The sequence below is a fragment of the Pyrgilauda ruficollis genome, unplaced genomic scaffold, assembly GCF_017590135.1.
Source record: "Pyrgilauda ruficollis isolate IOZ18807 unplaced genomic scaffold, ASM1759013v1 scaffold52, whole genome shotgun sequence".
Classification (NCBI taxonomy): domain Eukaryota; kingdom Metazoa; phylum Chordata; class Aves; order Passeriformes; family Passeridae; genus Pyrgilauda; species Pyrgilauda ruficollis.
The window spans coordinates 851,339-872,921 of NW_024526822.1; the positions used below are offsets into that span (position 1 = coordinate 851,339).

At 52.5% G+C, this 21,583-nt stretch overlaps 1 protein-coding gene across 1 annotated transcript in view; it reads left to right on the forward strand.

The window, feature by feature from the left end:
• The first annotated feature begins 489 nt into the window (after positions 1–489).
• The window catches only part of ETS1 (ETS proto-oncogene 1, transcription factor), a 75,260-nt gene continuing 54,166 nt past the window's right edge, over positions 490–21,583 (forward strand). The window contains exons 1-3 of the mRNA XM_041480551.1: positions 490–583; positions 7,489–7,571; positions 9,815–9,959. Coding sequence (XP_041336485.1) covers positions 7,500–7,571; positions 9,815–9,959 — 217 coding nt within the window. The 5' untranslated portion in view covers positions 490–583; positions 7,489–7,499. The remainder of the gene's footprint in view (positions 584–7,488; positions 7,572–9,814; positions 9,960–21,583) is intronic.

Sequence of the window (21,583 nt, forward strand, 5' to 3'; positions counted from 1 at the left end):
GCAGGAAGCGGAGCAGAGCACCGGGACCCGCCCGGGGCAGGGACAGCAGCGGTGCCAGGGCCCTTCAGGGGAAGGGATTTGTGCCATGGGGCACCTCGGGCAGCTGCTGGGCTGGGTTTGGGGTCAGAGCTGCAGCAGCCTCACCTGGCCGTGCTCTGCCAGCCTTAACTCGCCCCCTGGGCAGGAATAAACTCCGCTCACGGGACTTGGGGCTGCAGCAGCGCTCGGAGGACAGGCTGGAGCCTCGGGTGCATTTACAGGGCACGGGACCCCAAGGCCAACCCACGGCGGGGCTGTCGGGGCTGTACCCATCCCCACCTCCAAGCAGCGGCTGTTTTGTTTCCCCAGCGCCGTGACAGCGGCCAGAGGTGGCTCTTTCCTGGCTGGCGGCGTTCGCAGCGCCCTGGGTGCGGGGCTGACCACTCCCCCTCCCTTTGAATAGCAGCCCTGCCTCGAACACTATGGTATTTCCATCCTCCCCGGCTCCAGCGCGGAGAGCACCAGGTAGCTGGGAGGAGAGCGGACACAAGTGTGGGAAGCCGTGGTGGATAGAAAGCTTTTCCCCGGGTCCTTCAGCTGAGCCGTAAGTGGAGGGGCGAGAGGCTCTTTGAACTCTTTTGGGGGTCGGAGGTACCTGTAGACATTTTCAGGACACCTCAGATTTGGTTTGTGGTGATTTACTTTTCCTCACTCAATTTCCAGTTTCACCCAGTAACTGATTTGTGTATTTGCTACTGCAGGATCTTCTGTAAATGTCTCAGATGATGCTTCCATTTAAAAATTAATACATATATATGTGTGTATATATATATACATTTGGTACATAAATTTTGGAGATGGAGATTTAGGAGAACATTATTATTTTCCTCATAGAGGTGGAAGGCTATGCACTGGCATTAGTACAGTGAATTAAATTTGCAGTTCCTTTGCTGTTCTGAATTGTAATTCGGTTTTGGTGTAATTTGGTTTGGTTTTGCTGTGAGGGGGAGGAGATCCAAAGTGCCCAGGGTGGGACAGACAGACCCGGAGCTGATTCCTGCTTTGCAGGGATGATTGGAAGGATTTGCTATGACCCCTCCAGATGTTTTCCACGGTGATGCCATCCCCTAAAGGGCCTAGAGCACCACAGGTGCCAGCATTTGCCTTTGGGAGAAGCTGGAGTGTGACAACTGCAGGGATGTGCTGCCATTCCTTGGGAAGAGCAGAATCCTGCCCCCCGGCCCAGGCAGTGGGAATTGTGAGTCCCTGAGGAGCCCGGCCAAGGCCTTCCCCTTCCCGTTAGTGTGTAAATCACTGCTGTGCATGTGGCCCCTCACTGGGTGTTAGAGGCACCTCAGCTTCCCTCTTGCACTGCCAGCGGGGGCTGCAGGCTGGGGCCGAGCCGCTTTGCTGCTGCAGCCCCTTCCTGCTGCCTCCTGCTCCTCTGGCTGTGCAGCTTTCTCCTGCCTGCCCTGAAAATAATGCTCTGGCAGGCCTGATTTTTTGGGGTGTTTTCAGCTTGCCCAGGGTCTGGGGGTGTGTGAAAGCCCGAGGTGCTCCCCAGCACAGGGGGAGCACAGGTGTGTGTCCCTTGTCCTCAGGTTCACCACTGAGCTTTGGGGGAGGGACTGTGCGCCCCTCCAGATCACAAACCTCTTTCCCATCTGGCAAGCTGAGGGACAAAGAAACAGAAGGTAACCCCACGTTCCCCAGTGGTTTGGGGCCCTGTGGAAGAGCAAGGTTTGGTGGGAATTTCAGAGCGGGTTGGGGCAAGCTGCTCCAGGTCTCCTGCTGGAGGTCGCACAGGGATCCTGGGGGACTCCCAGCTGGGCTGTCCAGCCCTGGCCGAGGCCCTGTGCCAGGGAGAGGCTGGGCTCTGTGAGATGGGGAAGGCGTGAGAGGGCAGGGATCCCTGTCTGAGCAGTGGGACACTGATCCCCTTCATTCCCCTTGTGCTCTGCCCCAGCTGAGGCCCTGGCCTGTGGCATTGTGCGGTGAGTCTACTGCTTCAGGAGGCAAATTCGTGAGTGAAACAACAACTGACCTAATTAACCCTCCCTTCACATCCTCCTGCCAGTGGCTGCTGTGAGCTGGGACAGAGCAGGGTGATTTAATGGCAACAGCTCTGGCATCCCACCTAAACCCTCTCCTGCCTGACCCGTGCTGTCAGCTCGCTGTGCATCTGCTGGGGCTGCTGATGGGGGCATTATCTTAGCTTAATTAGCAGCTGAGTAATCGATGGATGAGCAGAGAGCAGCAGAAATGTAGAGAAAAAGCAGTTTACTCCCGAGCACAGAGAGCCAGGGGTTTGTGAGACTGGGCCAAACTTTAACCCCCTGGCACTCTCCCACGGCCGCTGTCAGCCACCCCAGGCAGAGCTTGTCCAGCCAAACGGGAAGGCTCTTGAGGTGCCCTCGTACCTGCTCAGACCTGACAGGCACCGGGGCAGGCAGGAGGCCCGCGCTGGAGCAGCCGGGGATGCGGGGCCAGGCGGGCCCTGCCCCGTCCCCTCAGAGCGCCGAGCCCGGCAGCCAGCGGGGCTGGACAGCCCCGGACAGCGGCCCGGGCTCACACCCTCGGCCTGGCCCCTCGCTTTCCCCGGTGACCTTCTCCCGGCCCTTCACCCTCCCGGAGTGTTTCCAGCGGCTGCAGAAGGGCCATTGCTGCTCTGTTGTTTACCGCAGCACCTCCTGCTGCCCCGCCCGCCTGCCCCGCAGGAAACCGGGTGCGAACACTCTAAAGTTATAAAACCATAAGAAATGTGGGATTTAGCGCGGCCAATCTGTTCAAACCATGGTTGCAAGTGTAGAAAGCACTCTCCTGTCCGCTGCTCCTGCCTTAGGGATGCTCCTTTTGTGCGAGGCGGTGCCGGGGGCTGATGAATGGGAGGAGGTTTCTAAGATGCCAACACATCAACAACCCTTCTTCCCCTGGGAACGGGGCTGGCAGCCGGCCTGGAAAGTGCCCGGATCCCAAGGGTTAAAGCCTGGCGGAAGGATGTCATTTCCAGCGGCTCTTTGCCCCACCCCCTCAAAGATGGTAAATTATTGCTGGATGCAAAAATGAAGTGGTTATCACTGAGCAGCTCTGGGTCAGCCTGGCAGCCCGGGGAGGGTGGCGGTGTGCCAGGGGCTGCTGTATCTTCTGAAAGCCTTGATTCACCTTCTTCAAGCCAGAAATATTTTGGTGGGGCAGCTGATGCTTCCCCATCCTCCTGGCTTCTCGTCAGACCCAGTGGAAAAGGAATTTTCTCGGTTTATTGGGATGGAGGAAAGAACTCGAGCAGTGTTTGGTGGCTGTCCCAGGTGTGCCACCCTGCAGTGCCATCTTCCCTGGTGCCCAGCTGGGGCTGAGAGCTGAGCGTGGTGCTGCAGCTCAGAAACTGGGGAACAGTCTGAGCCTCAGGACTTTGCAGCAGAGCCATGGATGGAGCATTAAACTGGGAAACAGGGATGGGACTTGACTGCCACTGGGAAGTCACTGTGGCATTGCTCCACTTCCCTCTGCCTATCCTTGAACAAACATAAAACTGAACAACAAACAACAAACATGAAAATACTGTGAAGTGTCTTCATATATCCAACAGACAAAGCTCACTTTATTCTAACATTCATTTTTAACTCCTTCCCAGCTTCTGCAGGGGAGTGTGTGTTAATCATGAGCACAAACAGCTTTTCCCTTTTTAAACCAAGCTCAGTAATTGACTTAAAATTAAAAAAAAAAAAAAAATCCCGACCTTGTAAAAGAGGAGGGATGGATGTTGAAATGAAATTAAAATTTTAATTCAGTTTAGAAATGACCCAAGAGTGTAATAGCTTTGGCTGGTACTTGATCAAGTCCCAAAATAAATGCTGGTTCTCCCACACATGCTTTCACAATAGGACAGGAATAAAAAGAGCAAACAATAAGGCTGAAGTCAAGCTGTTAAATCATTAAGGATTTTACCAAATGGTTCAGATTCCCCTCTATTTACTAGCAGCTCTCAGCAAGCTGTGGCTCTAGATTATCTTGATGTAAATCTGCAGTGATTTCCTCAGTATCAGCCAAATTACCTGCCCTGAGAGCTCCAGCCTGGAATGGAGCTCAGCTGAGCTCCCTGACAGCATCCTAAAGAGGAGAGGAACTCTTTGGGCTCTTATTAGAGGAAGCTGAAGAGAAGCAAAATATCGCTCAGCCATCAGGGAAACTTGCTGACAGTGAGAGATGTTTTGGGCTGTGAAGTAGTTTCCTCTGGGAAGTGGTGGAAATTCTGTTAAAATTAGCCTGGACAAAGCACAGCAGAGCTCCCTCTGTGCTGTCCCTATCTCCTTTTCCACACTTGCTTTTCCAGAGCACAATTATTCCTTGCCCAGAATCTGCTCACCTGCCTTTTCCAGCAGGGTATGTCACCTACTGGGTGCCATCCCTGCCATCCATAGTGGGGCTTGGAAAGCCCCTTCTGGGGTTCCTTCTTCGGGGATTCCATTATTCTAGGTCCTTTTCAGAGCCTCCAGACTTTGTTTCTCTGCCCTTTAACCACTGTCACCCACAAAACCTGCATCACGTTGGGGAACTGGTTTAATTTGTGTTTAACCAGGACTTCTCTTGAACCCACAGAGATGGGCATGCAAATTGTTACTGAGTTTTGTGTTATATTTCTGCCCCTCTCTTGTGCTTTTTAACAGCCCAGTTTGGAGGGGAAGAGAAACCAGAAAGCAAAGTGACTCTAAATGTCTTGGAGCTGCTGTCTAGAGATGCTAATTCACCTCTTCCAGGCTGGTGAGGGAGCTGCCGGGGCTGCTTTGCAGCTCTGGTTGAATCCTATTGCTATTCCTTGTTGTGTGAAGCCTGTCCTGGGTGTCAGGATGGGTTTGGTGCTGCTGAGCTCAGCGCACAGCCACGGCCTCGAGCAGCAGCGAGTGGTGCCTTGCTGGAAGGTTCAGCCTGAGAAAGATGCAAAGGACAGGCAGCGAGGCATGAAAGCGCTCTCGAGAGCTGCTGCGAGCGAGGTGCCTGCACAAAGGGGACAAAACCCCAAAGCAACCCCAGCTGCTGCTGCACGAGCTGCAAAGCAGAGAGCAGGGGCTGCTGTTTGCTGCTGGGGCTGTGAGCCCTCACCCTCGCACACGTGGGTGTCACCGCGGCAGGTGAACAGCCCCAGCTCGCTCTGGCTGGCTCCACCCTGTCTGTCTTGCTTTGTTTGGCAGCATCAACCTTTGCTTTAGGGCAAGGCCAGCCCGTGTTTACCTGAGATGGTTTCCATGCGCTGAAGGTCGGGGTCAGGTGTGTGACGGGCTGGGATGGAGCACCTTGCCCTGCGTTAGGGCATGCCCTTCATGCCAGGGTCGCTCCCCCCTGGAAGTGCTCAAGGCCAGGCTGGACAGGGGTTAAAGCCGCCTGGTCTTGTGGAAGGTGTCCCTGCCTGCGGCACGGGATGAGCTCTAAGGTCCCTTGGAACCCAAACGTTCTGTGCTCACCCAGGCTGCAGCAATGGGCTGCACACACTTTGTCTGGCCCAGCTGCAGCTGCCCCAGCTGCAGGGAGATTGAAGCCAAGGCGTTTTAACGCCTCGTTAGGGCGGGCTGGCAGGGCGTGCTCAGATGCTAAGATTAGTTAAGGCTTCTCAGCCACACTAACTCGCACTCAGTGTGGTTTTGGGTACAGCACAAAGAGAAACAGGTTGGTTGTTCTTCCACCACGTAGGGGTAATTTTCAGTCTTGTGAATTAAAAAAGAGAAGTTTGAAAAAAAAAATTCTGCTGATGTTTGAGGCAGAGTTAGTAATAACCAGCAGGAAATGATGATGATAATTTAATACTGTGCACATGCAGGTGTTTTGTGTTGGGCCATTACTCACAGGGCACGGGGGAGATGCTCTGGGGGTCCCTGTTTGCTGAGGTGCTGAGTGAGAGCCAAAGCAGCTCTGCCCTTCCCCGGGGGTGGAGAAGTGCAGAGAGCTCCGGCAGCAGCAAAGCCCCGGGCAAGAACCAGAGGGAAGGCTGGGACAGGGTGCCAGGGCATCCAGGATGTTCAAGGGTCCAGGGTAGAAGTGGAGGCTGGAGGTGATGTGGCTGTGCTGGTTCTGCTGAGAAGAGCTAAGCAAAAAACACGTGAAGCACGGGTCTGATGACGGAGCTGGGAAAGGGGCTCAGCCTGAGGAAAAGGAGGCTCAAGGGACCCTCTTTAAAAAAAGCCTGGATGTGGCACTTGGTGCCATGGTTTAGTTGAGATGTTAGGGCATGGGTTGGACTCGATGGTCTTTAAGGTCCCTTCCAATCTTGTGAATTCTGGCTCCATACAATTCCCTGCAAGGAGGGGGGATCCAGGGGGAGTTCCCTGCTCTCCCAGGATACAAGTGATAGGAGTAAAGGAAACAGCCTCAGGTAGCACCAGAGGAGGTTTAGGCTGGATATCAGGAAAATTTCTTCACTCAAAGGTTTGCCAAGCACTGGCACAGCTGCCCAGGACATGGTGCAGTCCCCTTCCCTGGAAGTGTTCCAAACGTGTAAAGTGGCACTTGGGATAGTGATGGGCCTGGCAGTGCCAGGTTAAGGGCTGGAGCAGATGTTCTGGGATTTTGTTGTAAGATATCTCAGCCAGGTGTTTGCAGTTGCAGCGGCCACAGCCCAGGGCTCTGCAGGAGGGCAGAGGGGCTCCCCAGAAACCAGGGCTGTGTCCTCAGAGAGGTTAGAGCAGCTCCTCTGCACCACCAGGCTGGGAACAGCCATTCTCACAGCTCCAGGTGCCATCCTGCCTGAGGCCTGAGCCAGCCCTGCCCAGCCCAGCTCATTCCCCTTCCCTCTGTCCTCCCAGCACCTTGGAGTCACCTCCCCAAAACACAGACCTTGCCCTTGGTCCTGCGTTTCCATTGGCATTGCAGGGAGGGAGGGAGGAACACCCGCAGCTCTGATGACAGAGCCACATTGCAGCTTCTCAGCCGCACAAATGGGTTCAGTGATGAGCAGCTCTGGCAGGAGGACTTGCTTAGGAGAGAGAATCCCGAGTGAGGAATGCCGTGTGGGGCTGCAAGGCAGCGATTCAGCAAGGGAAACACAAGCTCCTGTGCAAAAACAGAGGATGTGTCCTGAAAGCTGCAAAATTCTTTGTGAGACAGACTGGGCCTGACAAAGCTTTCACAGGAAAGGTGTTGATCTCAACAAACTGCCTTTTTTTTTTTTTCCTCTCTCAAAAGAAAAAAATTGGCAACAATTTCCCACCAATTCTCCAGCAAAGGAAATATGATCTCATCTTCCCTCAGAGCGGCTCCCTCAGCTTGCAGGTGATCATTCAGTCCCCATTGTCAGGCTCTCCCCTGGTTACACTCCTGCATCTGGGTGCTGCATTGTTGATACAACCCCTCTAATCACAATATTTCCTATTAATCCAGGTATTTTTTCTCTTAACTTTTCCAGCCTAAGCTCGTTCAGGTGACAGTCTGCTCCAAGCTTTATACAGCTGTGGAAAGCATGGATTTAGCTGGTGCTGTCAGTTTTTGTGGCATGGAATCTAATGCCCCTCTCCATTCCTGCAGGCATCTGCAAGATGATGAGTTATTATATGGACACAACCATCAGCAACACAGTTCCTTATGCTTTGGCTCGGCCTGGAATGATGGTAAGGAATGGACAGGACAAGGGGAATGGCCTTGCACTGAATGAGGGTGGGCACAGATGAGATTTTAGTAAGAAATTCACCCCTGTGAGGGTGGGGAGACCCTGGCAGCTGGGGCTGCCCCTGGATCCCTGGAAGTGTCCAAGGCCAGGCTGGATGGGACCTGGAGCCACCTGAGATGGTGGAAGGTGTCCCTGCCATGGCAGGGCTTGGAGTGAGACAGTCTTTAAGGTCCCTCCCAGCCCAAACCTTTCCATGCCTCTATAAAAGACAGGAATTGGGGCTGGTTTCCTACCCCAGCAGATTTCTCTCAGGTTGCTGTGATTTCTCCAGCTCTGACTGAGCTCGGTGCCCTCTTCTGAGGATCCAAGGTTTGAGATAGTTCAGGGCAGTCCTGAATTCCAAATGTTTACCCAGAGCTTCTCTGACCCTCTGGAGCCTGCAAACCTCCCCTGGAAATGGGATCCTGGGTGGGATTTCCTGTGCTGGTGTTGGGAGGAGTGTCAGGGGAAGCATTGTCCCGCTGCCTGCTCCCCCTGCTGCCCTTCACTTGGCACCAGTGGGACCAGCACAGAGCAGGCAGTGCTTGGGAAGGGTTCCTGTGGGTTTCTGGGGTTTTGGGACCACTCCAGTGCTCCCTGTCCCAAGCCAGCTCTGCTCTCTTTGCAGCTGATGGGTGGTTGTGTGTAATAAAGGTTGGAGTGTGATCCTGGGACAGGTTGGGCAGGGATTTGAGCCTTTTTTAGGAAAAAAAAGATATCAGATCCATATTTAGGGAAATCTGATCCATATTTCAGTAAATCAGACCTATATTCAGAGAAATCAGATCTCTACTCAGAGAAATGGCATTTCTAACCATTTGTCCAAAGAACTGCTGAGCATTTAGAGCTCTGGGCTGACACCTCAGGCTGCACAGAACTTGTGCTAAAACCCAACATTTTCCCCAAACTGGGAAAAAAAGCCCATCCTGAGCTGTGAAATATTCCCAAGGCAGCTTCATAGCTTTCCTTTAAATGGTTCCGAGCAAGCATTTGGCTTTTAAATATTGATTTGCCATCAAGGAAATCTATTCCCCCGCAGGGAAATGGTAACAATGATAAAAAATTCAAACATCCTGCATTTATTTATAGGTATGTGCATGGTATTGTCCTCTTCTAGGGAGACAAACATTTAAATGCAATGTATTTATTGTATGGTATATATGTATACGTGTGTGTGTCCATGGTAAATATATATATAAAATATACACACAGATGCACATAATAAATATGGTGTGTACATATATATACACACTAGATATATACACATAAATAAATATGTATAAAATAGGTGTGTCCAAAATAAAAGGAAAATTATATCCTGGAATCATTTATCAAAGCTGTGTTCCCGATCTAAACCATGCTATGTTTCTAAATACCTCTATATTCATGTCTAAGAAATATATTTTCTTTATAAAGTATAAATTTAGCTTCATATACAATAAAAATAAATGTATAATTTATATAGAGTTATAAGCTAGGATTACATGGGTGTGGGTGTATGAATTCTTGTATCACCCATATAATCAGTACATCTATAATGGCTTGTGTGTTAACACATAATAATATGTATATTATGTAATGTGTGTGTAATGATACATTATGTTGTATACATTATATATGCATCTGTACATTTCATATGAGGTGTATAACTCATATACCCATGTATGCATACCACATGTATAAACATATCTATGGACACACCAATAAAACCATCATAAACAATATGAATATTGTTTGTGATGGTTTTATTGGTGTGTCCATAGAATGTTTATGATGAAAATAAAAAGAAAAGAATCCCAAATAGTATCCCTATAAATAGGAATAGGAACATAAATATGACAGCTGGGACCAGGCTCCCCCTCAGTGCCTGGGCAGGGCTGTGGTTCTGCACTCCCTGGTGACCCCCCACGTTTTGGGGGTTTTGGGGCCTCCTGCTGCCTAAAAGTGACATTCCCAGTTGTGGGGAGTGGAACAAAGCCCTGCCCCAGAGAGTGTCCCCATGGGAGACCCCTCAAGCTGCAATCCTGCCAGACTCAGCCTCACTCTGACTTTCACTTTTCTCCTCATATTGGTTTAAAAATGGCTCTTTTTGGCCCCAGATGAGCTGGGATCTGCCAGAGCAGCACTTGCTGCCTGATTCTGGGGGCAGCACCGCTGACATTTTGGGATCCCGCTCTCCTGACAGTTTCCCCCTGCTCCTTCCAGAAACAAGGAGTCCCTGTTCCCTGCGAGGATCCCTGGGTGACCTGTGCCTTCCAGGCCTCCTGTTGCCAGCCCCGGCCGTGCTGCCCGCTGTGGGACGAGCCCGCCACGCAGGAGGTGCCCACCGGGCTGGAGCACTATGGCACAGGTAGGACACGGGGTGGCACGTGTAAAACACGGGGTGGAACAGGTAGGACACGGCAGTGGCACGGGTAGGACTGTGCTGAGTGGCTCGGAGCAGCCTCAGCTGGAAAAAGGAGCCTGAGTCTCTGCCAGTCTCTGTTTGTTGTGTCCCCCCCAAGCGTTGTTGCATATTTGCTTTCTGCCCCAGTCCTGCCTTCATTTATTGGGTTTTTGCCCTTAGTGCAGCCTTCAGGCACAGCATCACCAGGTTGGTACCTGCCTTGATAGTGTCAAGGGTCTCCCTTAGTGAAGATTGGCCCACAAAGCAGAAATAACCCCTTAAATATGGGGATTTTGTGTCTATTGTCCACCTCTTGAAGTGATGCTGATGAGTAGGAGCTTCCTTCTTGCCTGCCATGGTGTGGGAGAGCTCCTCACCCCTTTCAACTGGTGATTTTGCTGGTTTTTGGAATTTTGGAGTTCTGTGTGCACCTCCCTTGCATGTGGGGGCAGCAGCCCTACTTGCTGCTCCTGGGGTCTCTGCGAGGATCCCGTGGGCAGGGTGCACCTGCCAAGCTGCTGGCATTTCTCCTGGCATTTGCAGGACTAATGTCGTGGCTCCTGGTTATGGCTTTGCAAAGTGGCATCCATGGAGACTTGCAAGGAAACAGAGATTCCCAAATTCCCATTCCACTCTGCTGGTAATTTTGGGTCTCTTGTAGCTCAATGTTTTCCACTGGCACAGGGTGCCCAGAGCAGCTGGGGCTGCCCCAGCCCTGGAAGTGTCCAAGGTTGGGACACTTGGAGAAGCCTGGCATAGTGGAAGGTGTCACTGCCCATGGCACTGGATGGGCTTTAAGGTCTATTCCAACCCAGTTCTGGGATTTTTTGATTTCTTGGGATGTTGCTGGTCACCAGAGCTGGAGAGGAGAGGCCACACTGAGCCATCAGCTAAAGCAACTCCCTGCCTGGGCCCAGGGAATGTGTTCATGTGGGACACTTGGAGAAGCCTGGCATAGTGGAAGGTGTCACTGCCCATGGCACCGGATGGGCTTTAAGGTCTATTCCAACCCAGTTCTGGGATTTTTTGATTTCTTGGGATGTTGCTGGTCACCAGAGCTGGAGAGGAGAGGCTGGAGAGGAGAGAGCCATCAGCTAAAGCAACTCCCTGCCTGGGCCCAGGGAATGTCTTCATGCCTTCCTTGCCAGGGCCCAGGGAATGTGTTCATGCCTTCCCTGCCTGGGCCTAGCTGATGTCTCCTCCTACACCTCTGTAGTATGGAAGATGATTTCTTGGGATGTTGCTGGTCACCAGAGCTGGAGAGGAGAGGCCACACTGAGCCATCAGCTAAAGCAACTCCCTGCCTGGGCCCAGGGAATGTGTTCATGCCTTCCTTGCCAGGGCCCAGGGAATGTGTTCATGCCTTCCCTGCCTGGGCCTAGCTGATGTCTCCTCCTACACCTCTGTAGTATGGAAGATGTTAGAAAAGCACCAGTATCTGATTCTTGCCCCAGCAGATGAATTTTCGTGCTGAGCTTGCACTTTGGGCTGCTTCTTGTGGTGTGGAAGGTGGGGTGGAATGAGATGAGCTTTAAGGTGCCGTGCAAGCCAGCCCAGCCTGGGATTTCAGGACTCCTGGAGGAGCAGCTGACAGGGCAGATATTCTCTGGCCTGGCTGGGTGAGAAGGGAGCAGCCCAGGGCTCAGGTACCCCCCAGCACGGCCCAGCCACAGAATCAAGAGAGAGAGCTCAAGTTGCACAACATGACCTTTCCAAGGGCCAAGATGAAGTTTATGTTTCCCTTCTGTCCCACATAAGCCTGTCCTGAAGCACTTAAATCCCGTGTGAGCTCCCCTGTGGCATGTGCTGCTCTCCAGTGAGCGTTCCTGCTCCTTAGTGGTGCTCACTGGCCCCTGGGAGGGAAAGCCCTGAGGTTCAGAGACTTTCTGCAGCTAAGGGCTCAGCAGAACCACTGACTGCTGTGTCAAATGTAATTTGAAATCTCTCCTTGGCAAAAGTTCAGGCATTTGGGTTTTTTTTTCCTTTCTCTTTTGGTGAGCACTTGAGTGTGAGCAGGAGATGGACACAGAGAGCTGTGCCTGTGGCTGGAGCAAAGCCCCTCTGCTATTCCCAGGCATCCTTATTCCAGCTATTTGCTCAACTCCTGTGAGTGACCTCTCTCAGCATGATGTCAGCTCTGCTCTGATGAAATCTGCCCTGGCTACATTTGGATTTGCTCAAACATTTTGCAAGTCTGTGCCTGGAAAGTTTTTTTAGGTCTTTTTCCCCAACCCTCTCCCATTTTCTGTGAAAGTGCTCTCTCCAGGGACCAACATATCTGCAGCCCAGATCTTCCTTATTCCACCATGGCTCTGTGAACTTTCCTGTTGCAGAGGCTGGAGCCTGCCTCAAACATTAGTGAAGCCAGGGAAAGAAATCCAAGCTGTTGCCGTCTCCCACAGGTTTTGATCCCGCTTTTAGTGAGTTGGGATGAGCAGGACAGTGTCCCTGGGTCTCTTGCAATACCTAAAAATTACTTTTTAGTTCTTCCTGTTGCAATGCAAGGTGCTCTTTCTCTGATTTGTTTTTTCATGTTGCTGGTTCTTCAGTCTAGAGCAGTTTCTAATTTTAAATGAGAGGAAACTCTTATTTGTATATGGGGCCAGGAACAGCCTTTCATTTCTCCTTTGTGTCTCAGCTGCACATGAAAACCATTTGTCATCTATTCTTCTGCTGCACCAGAGGCTATTTTGGTTTTCATGGTCTTGATGTTGGTGAAAGAAACAAGTCAACAAGGAAAATGCAAGTGTGAATATATCCTCCTGCAATAGAAACCCACAACATTTCTAAGAGTTTGAGGGCTGCTTGCGTTTAGGGAAGATGCTTTGCCTTTGAAGCTTCAGCAAGTTTATTTACACTGTGCTTGAAGCTGATAAGATTATTCTGTGATATGGATAAAGGAAAGCCTGATGTGGATTCAGCTCAGAGATAAAGCAAGAAGGGGTGGAGTTTTTTGTCTTGAAAGTCCAACATTTGAAAATGGACTGGAGTCAGTTTTATTTGTTAGCTTGTACCACAATGTGTGGTGCACATGTTGGGAATGTCAGTGCCCAGGGATCACCACAGGAGGGAAAGGCCCAGCCCAGAGGTGACAGAACAAGGCCATCCAGAGGGGAGCTGCTGGCTACTCTGCTGGGCTGGGGTAATGGGCCACAGGTTTAGAAATTTTTCTCAAATTAATTTTTATTTAAAATTTAGCTCTTATAGTTTCAAGTGTGTCTTTATTAAAGCAACCAACTATTTATTACCGTACCACAATGAAGAACAAGAAACAGTGGCTGAGCATCCCACAGCAATTCCAAGGAGAAGAATGGTCTGAGCCCCCAGTGTAGCACAGGGAGTCTGTCATCAAGCCGAAGTCCTCCAGGCATCTTCTCAGCCTGGAGAAGAGCAGACTCTGGGCAAATGTTAGAGCAGCTCTCCAGTAACTGAAGGCAGCCTACCAGAAGGAGGGAGATGAGCTACACAAGGGCACATAGCTCTGTTCCTTGGCATCAGGTCAGTAAAGGCACCTTGACTGCTCCACCTGCCACCCAGGTGCCCTGTGCCTGCCCAAAGCGCTGCTAAAGGATGCTGAAAGCCACACTTAGCACCTTACAGTGAATTCATAAGGAAATAGGATCCCAATAATCCTCCCTGGGAATATTTTTTGGATTATACAAGGTTAGGTGTAAAACTGGAGTGGAAGAAAATATTTGCTAGTGGGATTATCAAAGTATTGTGGGGCTCTGAGCCTGATCTAGGGAGTGGCATCCTGCCCGTGGTGCAAGGGTTGGAATGAGATGATCTTTAAGGTCCCTTCCCACCCAAACCACTCTGGGATTCTGTGATTCCATGACAATTTCAGCACAGACACAGGGCTGGCTATGCTGCCTTTAGGAGCCAAGGCCACTTTAACAGCCCCTTCCACTCAGAGTGGGTTTGTTTTCCTTACTGATAGGGGAGATAAAACTGTTGTTAATGGCAAGTGAGGGATGGAACCACTCCGTCTCCAGCGGAAGAGGTTTCTACAGCTGTTGTGCTGAATTAGCATCCTTGGACTGAAGGTATTCCCAGCCTTTTGGGTACTTCTGAGCATTTGGGGGAGTGCTCCTGGCTTCACTGAGAAATGGATCACAGAATCCTGGGATGGCTTGGGTTGGAAGGAACCTTCAGGACCACCTCATCCCAATGGCATGCCACTGGCAGGGCCACTTTCCACCAGAGCAGGCTGCTTTAAGCTGTGTCCAGGCTGGCCTTGAACCATCCCAGGGATCTTTGGAGAGCAAAAAGCAGAGCTGGTGCTTCATGGGCATTGCAGCCTGGGCTGTCCTGGTGTTGAGCTGCTTTGGCCAGGAGAGCCAAGGCCTTGCAGCTGGAGAAACACCTCGGTGTGCTCTGTGCCCACAGCAAGCAGGGCTGGACCCTGTGATCCTCCTCCCAGCCCGGCTCCCAGCCCAGCCGGGCTGTGGGCCGGGGTCCCACGGGGCCACCCACATCCGTGGCCAAGCCTGCCTGCTTTTCCCCACGTGTCCCCTCCTTTGCCTGCTCTTCTCCCGGTGGAGAACCCCGCAGGAAAACGTTTTCTGTGAGCGCTTTCTGGGCCATCTTCCAGGCCCACGCTCGGAGGAAGGGGGCTTGGGGAGGAGGAGGAGGAGGAGGGGGGAAAGTAAAGCTGACCAGGCTCAGCCCGATGGCTTCTCCAGCTGCAGAGCATTTTCTGAGCAAAGCTTTTTTTTTTTTTTAAATCTGCCTCTTTTTTTTTTTTTTTTTTTTTTTTTTTTTTTCATGTCCTTTTATCCTATTTTTAACTGCGGCCTCCTTCCTTTTCTCAGCCTCCTCCAACACTTCCCCCTCCCCTGTGCTGCGCTGCCTCCCCCGCACGCTCTCGCTGAGATGAATGGGAGCCTTCTCACAGGGCACGCACAGCTGCTGCTCCTGCCTGCAGGACAGCCAGTCCTTCCCTGGGCCGGCCAGCCCTTCCCTGGGCCAGTCCTTCCCTGGGCCGGCCAGTCCTTCCCTGGACCGGCCAGTCCTTCCCTGGGCCGGCCAGTCCTTCCCTGGGCCGGCCAGCCCTTCCCTGGGCCAGTCCTTCCCTGGGCTGGCCAGCCCTTCCCTGGGCCAGTCCTTCCCTGGGCTGGCCAGCCCTTCCCTGGGCCGGCCAGGCTCTCCTCACCGTCTTGAGGAGGCAAAGGAGGCAAACATGAACAGGCAAAGGAGGATGTGGAGGAGGGTGATGGGCAGCAGGATGGGGGGAAATCAGGGTGAGCCCCATGGGAAGGGATGCACTGGATGGGAAATCATTCCATGGCTCAGAGAAGGCCCTGCACAAACTCCTGCCCTTCCCAACCTGCTGCAGCATTCCCTGACCCACAGCTCTCCAGGCCCAGGGGCTGAGTGAGCCTCAGGGCTCTGGTGTCACCCTCTGGCCACTGAGGTGACACAGCCTCTCTGGGCCTGAGGCTGTTTAGGGCCTGGCTAGAATGGGGGTTTTTCACTTTTTCTATGTGGATCTTTGGGTATTCCATGAGCTCCAGTTGAAGGCCAGTCCCAGCTGCTGTGCTGGGACACTCTGGGCTGCTGAAGGACACACATAATTTTCTCAGTTAAGGGCACCTTCCAAAGTGTTGGTGCAGAGAGGAGATCCCTCCATGCCTTGGGAATGAATTGCAGGGCTGTGGGACACCTGTGGTGTGTGTGAATCTGCTGGGAAGCATAAGCAGCCCCTGCTTTGCTCTCAGGTCAGTGGGAGCTGGAGTTGGAGGCTCCTGTGGATCCTGTTGTTTCCCAGGTGAGGGAAACACCCCCAGGGGTTCCTGTGACACTCAGTGATGCTGGGACTTGCTGCAGCTTAACACTTGGAGAGGATTATTTGCACTGAGACAACAGAATGACAAAAATCCAGGCTTTCAGTTTTCCATTTGTTTCCTGCCTGACTCTAGAAAATTCTCTGTGCTGCCTGTCCAAGACAAAACCCCAGGGAGCTCCCTGTGCCTTGGTCATCAGCAGAGAATGAGCTCAGAGCTCTTTTCCCACTTGAGCTGCAGTGTCAGCTGGGGATGAGGGACCATGCTCAGAACAGGGCCTTGGGCCCTGGGATGAGGCTGGGGCAAAGCTGGAGTGTGGGTTTGGGAGAAGCCTGGAGATTTGTTGGGATTCTCAGGTATAAAAGAGGGGTGGGAGCTCAGCAAGAGGCAGAACTCAAGTTTGGGAGCTGCAAAAATGAACAATGAGCAGCAGCACTGAGAGCTCGGGTGTGCCTTGGGGAAGGGACAATGGGATGCCCGGGAAGAAGGGATCTGAGCCACAACCTGGCCAGGGCTCCTGTGATGCCTTGAGGCTGCCTGCAGAAGAGTCTCGTTTTGGGGTGCCCTTGGAGCAGGACTGACCCCTCAAAAGGGGTGGAGTTCCTCTAAAGGGATGGAGTGAGCTGGATGTACCTGCTGGGTTTTCCAGAGAAGGAAACCATTCTGCACCACCAACCACTTCAGACAGGCCACACAAAGAAAAATTGGGGGGGAGGAGGGTGTGGGGTTTGAGCGTTCCAAAGAAAATTCCTCAGAACTGTGACCTGTGGGGACACTGGGCATCCTCTCCAGAGGGTTTGGTTGCCTGTGGCCAGCCCTTGTAGCAGCACTTAAGGGGGCTTTGCTGGGCTGGTGAGGAGCAGGGAGGGCAGCAGAAGTGGGGAGAGATATTTGGAACAGCTCTCCCACAGAACTGGTGGAATCCCCGTCCCTTGAAATGTTAAAAAAATGTGAAAATATGGCACTGGGGGACACAGTTTAGTCGTGGACCTGGCAGTGCTGGGGGAATGGTTGGGCTGGATGATCTTAGAGGGTTTCTCCAGCCTTTAGGATTGTCTGATTGTGTTTTCTACCTGGATGGACAATGGGATGGCAGGAGAGCACAGTAGGGGCCGTGGGGAGCGGGGAATCCAGGACCCTGCAAACAGCCTGATCCTTTCAGCTGCTGGCAGCTCGGAGCACCTCTCTCTCCCTCCAGATGTTCCTTGTGTTTATGGCTGCTGCAGCAAGAGCCTGAACTCTCTCATTAATGCGTTTCTCTCTCTCTCTTCCTCACATCGAAGCCAGAAGTCTCAGCTCCGAGGCTGCAGCTGGGAAGGAGCTGGGGTGAGGGGTGGGAGAGGGGAGGGAGGTGTGCGCCAGCCTCCCGGCCCATTCAGCTCCCCCTCCGACTCCCTCCCCCCCGAGTCCTCCCAAAATACACATGCCCCGCAAAAAGAAAAACACTGGCAGATTTTTTATTTCAGAAAGTAAACACTTAGGCCATGGGGGTCTGGAGGTTATGGGAAAAGAGGAAACCATTGGGCTAATCAGGCCGGGACACACTTCCCCTGCTGAAATAAAGCAGAAATCGCTGCCTCACAGGGCGCCGCTGTGGTTAACCCTGGGGCTGCCAGTGCCAAGGAGCGTTTTCCCTCTATCCCTGGTATTTGGTGCCTTGTGGTTCACTCTGGTGCTCCCAGCGCCAGGAGCCCAACTCTGCCCACTCGTCTTCCCTCAATCCCTGGGATCTGGTGCCTTATGGTTAACCCAGGGGCTGCCAGTGCCATCATGGAGTGTTTTCCCTCAGTTCCTGGGATTTTGGAGCTCATGGTTAACCCAGGGGCTGCCAGTGCCATCCATGGAACATTTTCCATCAATCCCTGGGATTCGGTGCCTTGTGGTTCACTTTGGGTAGCAGTGCTGGGAGCTGGACCCTGCCCACTCATTTTCCCTCAATCCCTGGGATTTTGGGGCTCGTGGTTAACCCAGGGGCTGCCAGTGCTATCCATGGATTGTTTTCCATCAATCTGGGATTTTGGGGCTCGTGGTTAACCTTAAGGCTGCCAGTGCCATCCACGGATCGTTTTCTCTCAATCCCTGGGATTCTGGGGCTCCTGGTTAACCCTAGTGCTGCCAGTGCCACGGGGCACTGCGAGCTGGACCTTGCCCACAGGTTTTCCCTCAATCCCTTAGTTTTGGTACCTCATGGTTCACCCTGGTGCTGCCAGTGCTGCAGAGCCCTGGGAGCCCAGAGCTGCCCATGTTTTCCCTCAATCCCAGTTTTTGGGGTGGAAGGGGAGCCAGCACTCTACAGCAGTCCTGTGGCCCTTGGGAATGAGCTGTTGGGAATTTTTAGTAGGAAATTAATTTTTTTCTCTGGTTTATGAGCCATCCTATAGAATTCCATCATCATTCTTGCCTGAGAACTCTGCCTGTCGGCTGAAACCTCTGCAGAGAGGAAATCTCTCTCTGCTTGGATCAGCGGGATTTGGGCCATTTCTGCAGAGCTTTGAAAGGTTTTCAGAAAGCTCCATTTTCCCATCCTTGCCAGATTTGCATGAGGTGTATAAATGATTAGATTGTGGATTCTTTGGTCACAAACCTTCCAGGGGGAGATCCTTCCTGCTCTCTTTTACTCCAGAGTCTGTGGAGCACATGGAATGTGGGGTCTGGCCAGGAGATGGGAGACCCTTGGTGCTCCTACAGGACAAGGAATGGTCTCAGCCCAGGTGAGAGCCCAGAGGCCTTTGTACCAGCTTACAAAGTGATCCCAATTATCCTTCTCCAAGCCTGGCCTTGGACTTCACAGCTCCTTTCCCATTCTGAGCTGTGCTCTAAGAATGGGAATGGGAATGGGTGACACTCCCAGGTCTCACACCTTTTCCAAAACACACACATCTGTGCTGGCTCACTAAGCAGGTAATAAGTGAATATTAGAGACTGGCCATTGCTGGGAGCTGGGTCTGTTCCATCAGACCTTGTCCCAGGGATTGCTGACTGCCTTTGCATCCTGCCAGGCCGGGATGGTCAGAGAGCCTGGGGAGACTTTGCACCCGGATCCCTGCTGCCCCCAGGAACTCCAAATCTTATCCCGATGCCCACACTGCCAGGTCCTTGAGGGAATTCCCAGCACCCTGAGCTGTCCCACAAGCCTTCCCTCTGCCTGGAGTCACTAAGCAGGGCCTGAAAGCAAAAGCCAGCACGGAACAATCTGTAGCCAAGGGAAAGTGATGGTTCCATCAGAGCAGGGAAGGTTTTCCCTAAGTCCTGGCAGTGTGAGCGGGGGTGGTGAAAGGTGCCGTCACCGGTTCCTTGAGCCATCAGCCCCGCTCTTGCAACATTCCCACCAGGAGGCAAATCCCAGATAGCCGCAGTAGGGGAGCTGCAGACCTGCCGGGTCCCACCCTGCTATCTCAAGAATGCATTTGAACAGGAGCTGTTTCTGCAGCCTGTGGAGGTCGGGGCTTCAGATGGAAATCAGCCTCCAGAGACAGTCCCACAGGGCAAATTTCAGGATTTTTGGAGTTGGTGTTCAGCACAGATAAGCCCTCGAGAGCACAGATACTTTATCTGAGCCTTATCTGAGCTATTTGCATCACTTCAGCCTGAGAAACTGCTGTCAGACGTTTGGGGGAGGGAGGGGGACAATTAGGACTGTCTTTTGGTTCTTTTAATTGTTATTTCCAACACAGAGACACTTCCAGGAGGATGGGATTGTCCTGTGCCCCAGCACAGCTCTGGGAACTTGTCCAGACTGGAGAGGGGAAGAGCAGGAAGAAGTGCCAGGCTTAGAGAAGCAGGAGAGCATTTGAAGGGATATTCCTTGGAAGCCCTGTAAGGAATTGCATGTCTCTGCTCTCCTCCTAAAATGAGACAGAAATCAGCCTGAGCTGCCCCTGCTGCCAACTGGGAATGGAAATTATTCCTCCTTTTCCAAGCAGAGCCAGGGTTGAGCTTTCCAAAGGAGCTCTCTGCACCTCCTTTTCCAGAGCCTGCTGTGTGCCTGTGATGTTTCTCGCCTTACCTGGAGCCTCTGGGGGAAATATGGGGTCCCTGATCTCTTGCTGCTCTCCCAGACCCCTCTTCATCCCAGCTTTGCAGCAATGAGCTGTTGGACTGCAAGGACCCCACAGGGCAACCTCCTCTTGGGGTCATTCACCCAAGCTCCCAGTCCTGGTGACCCTTCCCAGCACCCATGGTCATGGAAACAGAGAAATGCCTTTCTCCCAGGTCTGTGTGATTCACTCTCCAGAATGGTTTGGGCTGGGGGCCCCTAAAGCTCATCTTCTTCCCTGGTCAGGGGCACCTTCCACTGGAGCAGGCTGCTCCAAGTCCTGTCCAGCCTGGCTTTTTATGGCAGAAGGGTTCTCAGGAATAATCTCTAGGAGACCAGACTGATTTTACAGCTGAGGTTTGGAAGACCTTGGCTGTATCACTTACCAGAAAGTCTTTAGGCATCTAAACCGCTAAACTGCCTTCCCTTGGAGTGAGATCCCTAAATCCCTGCAGCCGCTCCTGTGAGCCCCTGCACAGCAGTTTCTCACGTTGGAGATGCAGATGATTAATTCAGTGCACATTTTATTGCCATACTTAATTCAGTGAGGTCAGCAGAGTGGCTGAGGGTCCCTGGAGAGCGGGGCTGTGCAAGTGCTTCAGATTACACACAAAAAGAGACGTCTGAAGTGAGCCTTGGCTGCTGCGTGGCCAGCCCTGGAGCTGCCTGCAGCCTCCCCAGCACGTGCTGGAGTTTCCCAGCCCTCCAGATGGACCCTCCCCCGTGGGATTTGGGATCAATAGCCTTTGGAAAAGCTGCACTGGGGCAATTGTTGGCTGTTTGACCAGAGCTGGAACGTGGTTCCTCTCTGTGCAGCTGGTCCTGGGAGGGACAGGCCCCTGTGGAAGCAGGCAGGGATAACGAGGCCCTGCGTGTGCTGGAATGATGGCTCCTCTGGGGGACAGTCATGGGACACTCCAAAATGGCTTCAGGGAGGTGTGGGAAGAGCTTGGGATGGAGGGTGGACTTCGCACAAGGGCTTATTTCCAGCTTTAGGCTCATGGAAGGAGCTTCTCCGTGCCCTGGGAGCTGCCTTTGGAGTCCTCTGGTCCCCGAAGGTCAGACAGGGCTTGTCTTTTGATGTTTTTCCTTTCCCTGTGATGCTGCAAGGACAGGTTGGGATGCAAAGCCGGGATCTCCACAAATCCCTGTCAGGAGGATGGAGCCCAGTGGGGATTGGTTTTCTTGGGGGTGACAAGGGACTGGACAAGGGAAAACAGCCTCAAGTTGTGCCAGGGTTTGGTATTTAGGAAAAACTGAGAAAATTAACTGCTCCACCGAAGGGGAGGTTTGATTTCTAAGAAGATCCAGCACAAACTCCTTCTCCTTAACTCAGCAGCAGTTCTTTTTCAGAAGTCAGGAATGCCTTTCTCCCAGGTCTGTGTGATTCACTCTCCACATCTGAGGTTCGAGTTGGGCCAGGGAGCTCCTGCTTGGTCAAACTGATGTCAGTGCTGAGGTAGAAAAGGAAAGAAGGAAGAGATGTCCCAAGGGAGCCTGTTCATGGAAAAAATTCTAATTTGGTCAGTTCCAGGCATCTTGCAGAAGAGTCTGTGCTTGGGAGATTTCAACCCAGTTTTCCAGACTCCAGAGACAGGACTAATTCTGGAAGGCAGTGATGGAAATAAAGCTGGCATCTCCTCCTGCCCTGGACCAGCTCCTCACCACCAACTCCCCTGGGGTGTCTGTGACATCTCCAGAGTGACCAGAGCTGCTCTTCCTCTGCTTTGCATCCAGCCCCTGCCTGACCCCAGGAGAGCAGAGGC